Source organism: Bombina bombina, chromosome 9 (assembly GCF_027579735.1).
Source record: "Bombina bombina isolate aBomBom1 chromosome 9, aBomBom1.pri, whole genome shotgun sequence".
NCBI lineage: Eukaryota > Metazoa > Chordata > Amphibia > Anura > Bombinatoridae > Bombina > Bombina bombina.
Genome location: NC_069507.1, coordinates 42515142 through 42524715, shown reverse-complemented (window position 1 = coordinate 42524715; position 9574 = coordinate 42515142). Strand labels below are relative to the sequence as shown.

At 35.6% G+C, this 9574-nt stretch overlaps 1 protein-coding gene across 1 annotated transcript; it reads right to left on the bottom strand.

Moving 5' to 3' along the window:
- Positions 1-1586: 1586 nt before the first annotated feature.
- On the bottom strand, positions 1587-9011 carry LOC128639498 (DPY30 domain-containing protein 1-like). The gene is made up of 5 exons (XM_053691639.1): positions 8959-9011; positions 8420-8585; positions 7980-8102; positions 3503-3613; positions 1587-3016 (listed from the first exon to the last, which is right to left on the bottom strand). Exons 2-5 carry the CDS (start codon positions 8570-8572, stop codon positions 2738-2740), a joined length of 666 nt encoding a protein of 221 aa, XP_053547614.1. The 5' UTR covers positions 8573-8585; positions 8959-9011; the 3' UTR covers positions 1587-2737.
- Positions 9012-9574: the final 563 nt, after the last annotated feature.

Genomic DNA, 9574 nt, shown 5'->3' with positions numbered 1-9574 from the left:
CTCAGCTCAGCAGAGTAAGCTCTGTGTAAAAAGTTATATTCAGCTGCTGTCCAGCTGCAGGTAAAAAATAATAAAAAATGAAGAAATGAGCAGCAGCCAATCAGCATCAGCAGTGAGAAATCTCATGAGATTTCATTGTAAACTTCCTTAAACTGAATAGGGAAATAAGATGAGAGTGCACGTAAGCTCACTCCTTTAGCTGTCCCGGGACAAACATACTAATTTGCTGCTTAGAAGTCCTTTACAATGGGATGTGGCTACTGAGGAACTTTTGAGGTAAAATATCTTTCTTTTTTACATATAGATGTTCAGGAGATATTTTCTAGTCAGCTTTTTACAGCTATGCTGCATCACTTTCGAGTGTTTCAACATTTGGGTATCATGGCCCTTTAATTTGTGTCACTGAAAAACAGTAATAACTTTTACTAGAAGCATTTTTGCTAATGGAAGTATATTGGACAATGCTTCTATTTAAAATGGAAATATACACATGCACAGTTTTGACCTTTCTATCCCTTTAACTGCTGTCAATATCTGTTCTTATAAACATGAGAATAATATGTTTGGAACCTTTACAGGTACTCTATGATATGCTTTAGAAATATTATGTATAAATTACCTTGGTCTGCATCCCTAGCACAAAGCTGCCCTCTACAGGATTCCCTCATTACTGCAGCTTACTTAACTAATTATAAATCAGCATTCTGTTTAAAAAAAATAAATCAGGTTTAAAATTGTATTGAGATTTCATTCCCTCTTCTTCAAATAGGGCTCTTTTTAGACTTTATATTTTAGGGGTGCTAGCAAAGGGGGGTAAAAAGCTAAATATTAAGAGTGTGGGGCGATACCGGTGAGGATAACCTATTTACCATTATTACCCTTTTAAATCTTCCTTTTTCCCTCAGGGGTATTCAGGATTACAGTATTGGCATATTTTGCTATAGCGTCCCCCAAAACAGCCTCTGCTTCCATACAATAGAGAGTCCTCTGGTCTATCTCCCATCATGCATAGCTTTCTAGTTCCTTCACCCCGTACTGTTCTTTTACTCACAGAACTGAGACAACTTTCTTTATACAGCAAAGCTATTCATAAATATCATTTCATTCCTCTAGTCGTTTGCTCAGGGAAGTAAGATTCCTTATGGCACAGAAGTCATCAAGTGGATAAACTAATTTCATTATTTCTTATTGATATAATAAACAATGATCAATTAAAGTAGTAAGTAAATTGAGCACCCATAAATGCTATATGTAAGCAGTGGATTTTACTATCGGATAGTAAAGGGTGAGTAGCAGGTCTGTTTATTTTTTAACCCTTTACAGGTGCTGGTTGGTAAAGCTCTGTATATTCATACTGAACACTGCCGTCTTATAGTTCATATATTATTGTACCCTGTGACAGAAGAGGTGAACATTCACATTTTATTGCAGCTGTATCGTAAGCTCCAAGATAGCAGCGCCCGATGAAGATTTTTTAAAATAAGAGAACAGCTCTGAAGAAATCTGCCGCAGCAGGAGGAAATGAAAAAACCATACTATTGTAGTTTTATGTCACTTTACCATTAAAGGGACAGTCTTCTCCAGAATTGTTATTAATTAAAAAGATAGATAATCCCTTTATTATGCATTCTCCAGTTTTGCAACACAGTTATATTAATATACTTTTTACCTCTGTGATTACCTTGTATCTAAGCCTCTGCATACTGTCCCTTATCTCAGTGCTTTTGACAGACTTGCATTTTAGCCAATTAGTGCTAACTCATAAATAACTCCACAGGAGTGAGCACAGTGTTTATCTATATGGCCCACATGAACTAGTGCTGTCTAGCTATGAAAAGCTGTCAAAATGCACTGAGATAAGAGGCGGCCTTCAAGGTCTTAGAAATTAGCATGAGTCTACCTAGGTTTAGCTTTCAACATAGAATATCAAAAGAACAAAGGACATTTGATAAAAGTTAATTATAAAGTTGTTTAAAATTGCATGACTTATATGAATCATGAAAGTTTAATTTTGACTAGACTGTCCCTTTAAATATTACTGTCAAGTGAAAACATAATTACAGATTTTATTGACCTGTCTTTATTTTAATTTTTTAAAATAAATTACAAATTCTTTAATAAATTATTAAAACATAAGATACAAGAAAATATTCCTGTTATAACACAATTATTATCAAATTTATCAATAAATGCTTTCTATAATTCCTTCATATTAACATCCTTAGATGTGCGATAATACATCAGAACCTGAAATGTGGAGAAATGAATCTGCATAAATAACCAGACTAAGCTCCCTCGGTCATGTAAATGTAATCGGAATTAGTTTCTTCTAGTTTCTGTAAATCAGTATCTGTTTCATTAAAGGGACTATAAAGTAAAAATTAAACCTTCAGGATTCAGATCAAGCATACAACTTTAAACGGATATTACATTTGCTTTGTACTCTTGGAATCCTTTGTTGAAAAGTATATGTACATAATCTCAGCAGGAGCAATGCACTACCGGGAGCAAGCTGCTGATTGGTAGCTACACACATTTGTATCTTGTCAATGGCTCACCTGTGTCAGCTAGCTCCCAGTAGTACATTGCTACTCCTACAAAGGATACCAACAGAATGAAACAAATTTGAGTAAATTGGAAAGTTATTTTAAATTGTATTTACTGTCTGAATCACGGAAGAAAACGTTTGAGTTTTATGTCGCTTTAACATATAAGTTCTTCATGACACAAGTCATTCTCAAGTATCAGCTTCTTCTGATTGGGCATCAGTTTCTTTTTCTTTAACATCTTCTATATCATCAGCTTTGTGAAAAGATTCCTTATTGTGCTCCCCATCAGACGCCTCAGTTTCTTCTTGGCTTTTCTCCATACCAGCTTCTGAGCTTGATCCCTTTGTTTCATATGACCGGCTTGGTGGCACATCAGCCTCAATTCCATTCACAGACAAACCTTCAGGTGGGGCCACTTCCTCGTCATCACCCCTTGGAGATACCTCAACGCTCAACTGTTTACCCCCCTAATAAATGACGATGGAAGAGAACTTAGTTTTATAGAGAAACAGACTGTATAGTTAACAGGCTTGTGCAACATATTATGAAACCTCTACACCCTCCCTCAGTATTCAAAGAATATATAAATTTGATCATATTAATCATTATTGCATCAGGCCTCATAAGTAAAGAAAAATGACGTTAGTGTCACTATTTACTCCAGAAACCTGTTATTTTGTCATTTGAGTCACTAACACAGATACTCATATCTCTATATACAAAAAATGGCATGGACTGAACTCTCAAACAGGACTGGGTACACATCCCATGACCCTACAAGACTCACAGCCATGGGTACTCACAGACAGCTGCACAGTTTTCTGTGACTTATAAAGACCTTTTGCTGATTTTTTCCTAAACTCATATTGACATATATAGTATGATTTTTCTATGCTATCTATAAATATTCTTTGGTCCAGAGACCTGGAAACCTTCATTCTAAAAATACTTACAGCACTAGGCAGATTCTCATCTATTTCCTCCACTGTCGGCAGGTGGGGCACCCCAAACTTTTCAGTAAGTTCTGAGAGAGTCTTCTCGGGATCTTGATCTAAAACTTTACTCTGGAATTGAAACATAATAATATTTTTTCAGGTATTTAAAGGATATTAATCTCACAAAGATGGACACTAGCTTCATCTGATGTTCAGCTATCGATGCACGCTCTCAAACGTCACAAATTCCAATTTTCCTCTTACTGACCATCATCTCATCACCTGCAACATCACAGCTCTTCCCATTGCCCTCCCTCCATCTAACCCTCATACCAGACTCCAAAGAAGCATTAAGTCATTAGATCAACAACTTCTCTTAAACTCTCTCAAACCTCTGCTCATCTCCTCCTCTTCCTGCCCGCCCAATGTATCTCTCACTACAATTGTTGACAATTTAGCCCCTCCTACCATAGTTTGGATATTATTTGCTAATCCTCAGCCCTTGCATACTGCTCTGACATGCGTAGATGTTCCCGCACTGCTGAGCAACACTGGATAAAGTCTTGGCGTTTAGCTGACTTTCTTCACTCCAAGTTCATCTTGAGCTCAGTTTATTCTACCCTTAACCTCTCTAAGTAGGATTACTTCTCTACTCTTTCTTCAAACCCAAAACATCTGTTCTCCCCATTCTGCTGCACCTTTCTGCCAATCCCTTCTTTGGTTTTCTCTAGCCTCCAGAATAAAACACAAAATCCTAATTCTGACATTTAAGACCCTCAATAACATGGCTCCAATCCATATCTCAGACCTCGTCTCCATATACTCTCCCTCTCATCTGCTTTGCTTTGCTCATGACCTCCTTCTCCCCTCCTCGTCTACAGGACTTCTGAATGTCCCCTGTTTTGTACAACTCACTGCTTCACTCCACAAGACTCTCCCCTAGTTTTTATAGTTTCAAGCAATCCTTAAAGACTGTTCAGGGATGCATACAACATATGCTAAACCTTTCTTATTTCAGCTTCTCTCCTCCTCTGTCTTTCCCATTAACCCCCTTAGCGTGTAAGCCTACGAGCCCAGCTGTTTTGTAGATCACATTCACAAGAGGTGATTTACAACAATGCAACTCTACACATCTGTATCCTATAAATGCTACCTTTGCATATTATTCCTATTATTATAGCACTGCAGAATTCTTTGGCGCTCTACAAATAACTCATAATAATAGTAAAAATTATTAATTGATTGAAAAAGATATATTTCAATAGTAATAAACTAATCAATGCTGGCGATTTTTGGTAAAATAAAGTAACAGTTATTTACCGATTTTCTTCTATTGGAGAAAATATTTATGAAGGCTCAAAACTCTGCAACTTAGAGGGAAGCTGTAACCTTAAAAAGGGACATTAAACACTAAATAAATGCTAGATAGAATGATGCATTCAAAGAAAATATTAGTCTATGAATAACATGTAGATGTCTTTTTTTAAAGCTTCATTAGCTGTTTAAATATTGACAAAATAAGTGTAAAGTTTTAGTGTCTATAAAACAATGGGAGCTGCCATGTTGTAACTTAGGTTACTTTATCTGCTGTGACCAATTAGAGACAGTTATAAATAGGTCACTAGAGTGTGCAGCCAATGGCTGTGTGTAATATAACAGTGTCTGCACTTCTATTTCTAACAGGAACTAAAATGCTCACAATTTCAAAATGGAATTACAGGAAAAGTGGACAAAATAAATATTAAACGTATATTGCAGAGGTTATTTTATTTTACCATCTCAAAGTGTTTAATGTCCCTTTAAATATCCTTTTTTAATGGCAGTAAAATACTTAAAGGGATAGTCTAGTCAAAATTAAACTTTTATGATTCAGATAGAGCAGGACATTTTAAGCAACTTTCTAATTTACTCCTATTATCAATGTTTCTTCATTCTCTTGGTAACTTTATTTGAAAAAGCAAGAATGTAAGTAAAGGAGTCAGCCATTTTTTGGCTCTGCACCTGGGTAGCAATTTCTGATTGGTGTCTAAATGTAGCAACCAATCAGCAAGCGCTACCCAGGTGCTGAACTAAAAATGGGTCGGCTCCTAAGCTAACATTCAAATAGCGATACCAAGAGAACGAAGAAAATTTGATAATAGGAGTAAATTAGAAAGTTGCTGCTCTATCTGAATCATGAAAGTTTAATTTTGACTTGACTATCCCTTTAAGAGTTCAAATCATAATATTTAAACAAAAGAGGCTTGAAGCATCTTGCAAATAATTATTTCATCTATATGAGGATGGATCAATTTTGAGCAAGTTTTGTTAAAACCCAAGTTTTCCAGGATAGTGAGTAAGCAAATCAAGTAAGTTTTAGTAATGAAGAGGTGTTTAATCAATAAAAAATAACTTAAAGGGATATGAAACCAAACTTTTTCTTTTGTGATTCAGACAAAGCACGTTTTCAACTTATTTCTATTATCAAATGTACTTAGTTCTCATGGTATTCTTTGTTGAAGAGGCACCTAGACAGGTAGTGTGCACATTGCTGGAGCAGTACACGACAGGAAACACTGCTGACACATATTGCTCCAGTCACGTGAACGTTCCTACACCTTCCTGTATGCTTTTCAACAAAGGATATCAAGAGAACATATATATATATATATACACATATATATATATATATATATATATATATATATATATATATATATATATATATATGTGATTAAAAACCATATTCACTTACCTTGTACCCAGTGTCTTTATTTGTGGATATCCATCACAGCGCCCTATGTCAATGTTTCAACCCTTTATTTAAACCACAGTTTTTTCTTTTATGATTCAGATAGAGCATGCAATTATAAACAACTTTCCATTTTACTTCTAATATCTAATTTGCTTTGTTCTCTTGGTATCCTTTGCTGAAAAGCATACCTAGGTAGGCTCAGAAGCAGCAATCTACTACTGTAAGAGCTAGCTGCTAATTGGTGGCTGCACTTATATTTCTCTTGTAATTTGCTTACCTGATGTGTTCATCTAGCTCCCAGTAGTGCATTCCTCTACCTTCAACAAAGGATATCAATAGAAAGAAGCAAATTTGATAATAGAAGTAAATTGGAAAGCTGATGAAAAGCAGAATTAGACTATCAGAAATGTATTGAAGGGTGAAGCATTGGGATGGATTGTTTCTACAAATAAAGAGTTGTTGGAACAGCAGTTTGGGTGTGAGGTATGCGAGTTTGTATTAGTTGTTTGGACTAGGTACTGGCCTGAAACTATAATTAGAGTGATAAAGTTCTGTGCAAGCATAATGTGTGTGTGTCACCAATAAGCAACATTATATATATATAAAACCAAGGTAATGCCTGCAAGCATAATGTGTGTGTGTCACCAATAAGCAGCATTATATACATATAAAACCAAGGTAATGCCTGCAAGCATAATGTGTGTGTGTCACCAATAAGCAGCATTATATACATATAAAACCAAGGTAATGCCTGCAAGCATAATGTGTGTGTGTCACCAATAAGCAGCATTATATACATATAAAACCAAGGTAATGCCTGCAAGCATAATGTGTGTGTGTCACCAATAAGCAGCATTATATACATATAAAACCAAGGTAATGCCTGCAAGCATAATGTGTGTGTCACCAATAAGCAGCATTATATATATATATATATATATATATATATATATATATATATATATATATATAAAAACCAAGGTAATGCCTGCAAGCATAATGTGTGTGTGTCTAATGTGTGTGTGTCACCAATAAGCAGCATTATATATATATATATAAAACCAAGGTAATGGCTCCTATTTATCAAAGGTCTTGCGGACCTGATCCAACAGTGCGGATCAGGTCCGCAAGACCTCGCTAAATGCGGAGAGCAATACGCTCTCCGTATTCAGCATTGCACCAGCAGCTCACAAGAGCTGCTGGTGCAACGCCGCCCCCTGCAGACTCACGGCCAATCGGCCGCCAGCAGTGGGTGTCAATCAACCCGATCGTACTCGATCAGGTTGATTTCCGGCGATGTCTGTCCGCCTCATCAGAGCAGGCGGACAGGGTTATGGAGCAGCGGTCTTTGTGACCGCTGCTTCATAACTGCTGTTTCTAGCGAGTCTGAAGACTCGACAGAAACACGGGTTCACAAGCTCCATTCGGAGCTTGATAAATGGGCCCCAATGCCTGCAAGCATAATGTGTGTGTGTCACCAATAAGAAGCCTTATATATATAAAACCAAGGTAATGCCTGCAAGCATAAAGTGTGTGTGTCACCAATAAGCAACATTATACAGTATATATAAAACCAAGGTAATGCCTGCAAGCATAATGTGTGTGTGTCACCAATAAGCAACATTATATATATATATATATATATATATATATATATATATATATATATATATATATATATATATATATATATATATAAAACCTAGGTAATGCTTGCAAGCATTTTATTGGACACATAAAAAATGGAATTAATATTCTAACCTTCATAGTCTCCTCAATTCTCTGCTGTATTAGAATTTCCTCTTCTCTTAGTTTTTCAATCATTTCCAGTTCTTTGCACGCCTCCTCTTTCTCTCTTTCAAGCTCTTCTCGCTCCAGCCTCCTCTTAAAACAAACAAAATGCCAAAGAGCACAATAAAATATAACGTTATACAGTGCAAATTGAATATATATATAATTAAAATTCCTACAAAAAGTCTGCACTGGCTGGATTAAAAAATGATAGAATATTTTTTTGCAGGCAAATCTGAGGAAGAGTCCCTAAAATGTTATTGCTTTGTACAAATTCAAACATAAAATCAGGTGGGAGATATATTTCACATAATTAAAGAAAAACTATTTGAAATTAAATTATAAGAAACCTTTGAATATATTAGCAATAAGGAAACCTTCAATACAAACAACATGCCCTTGATATGTACCTTTTCATATTCATCTAGATTGCTTCTGTACTTGTAAATCCAGAGTGCTAGGTACTCAATGGGATCCATTGGTCTTTTTTCTGCAACTTCAGCCAGTCCTTCTGCCAGACATTTTCCTAAACTTCTCTTCAAGTATTCAGAGTCCATCCCCATTGTCACTGTTCAGCTGGAGTAAAAAAATGCCACAATATCATGATATAAATGTATGTATTGGTAAATATATGTAAGGTTAACACTCATACTCATGAGCACACAGAGTTATATGATGCAACATATGTAATAATACATTATGAACATATAAATAATAATACATTTCCAGTTTTGAAGCTACAAAATTACTGTCCTTGCAAATATAAGTAATAGAGACTGCAATTTACACAAAACCAGTTTACCAAAATTATGTTGTGCTACATTAGTGCCCATGTGATCTCTCACGTGACCAATAAATAATAAAATGTAGCAAGGTTCTGTGCTTACAGATACAGTGTATCATTGCCCTTATTATACGATCGTACCCGGTTCCCCCTATTTATACTTACTCTTCGGATTTCTGAGCCCTGTTTTCTCTAAAGAACGCGTCCTAAAGGTATCCTAGCAACCTTACGGAAATGACGTAAGACGCCTCTACGCATCGAGATTACAACGAAGTTTAATTGCAGCCATTTTTGTTATTGGAACGAATATATTCGGTATTGTTTGTGGACACTTTTGCTACCAAAGAGGGACGTTGTAGTTTTATTTGTAAGCCTAGAAGTTAATGTATGAGCGGCATCTTAATGAAAGAGTAAATGAGGTATAACTTACAAAGACTCGTAAAAAAAACAACGTTTTAATCAATATTATTCTAACTTTAGATTTCTACATGGCACCCTAATTTGTATAAAATCGCCGGTATCATGCTTAAATGTGTCCTGTAATTTCTGTACGCTTGGAAATGTAGAAACCGAAACAATGTGTTATAGGTGCCATTAACAAACATGGCGAACGTTGCTTTGAACTTTACCTCAGAGTTCGAACTATAAAAGAACAAGACTGCACTCTACAGGTGTATGCTGTGTTTTTCATTATTTTTCTTTTCCATTAATTCTTCCTTCAAATCCCAGCTTTTATTATTAGATAGACAAGCTCAATTAAGACAACAAAAATATTCTCAGA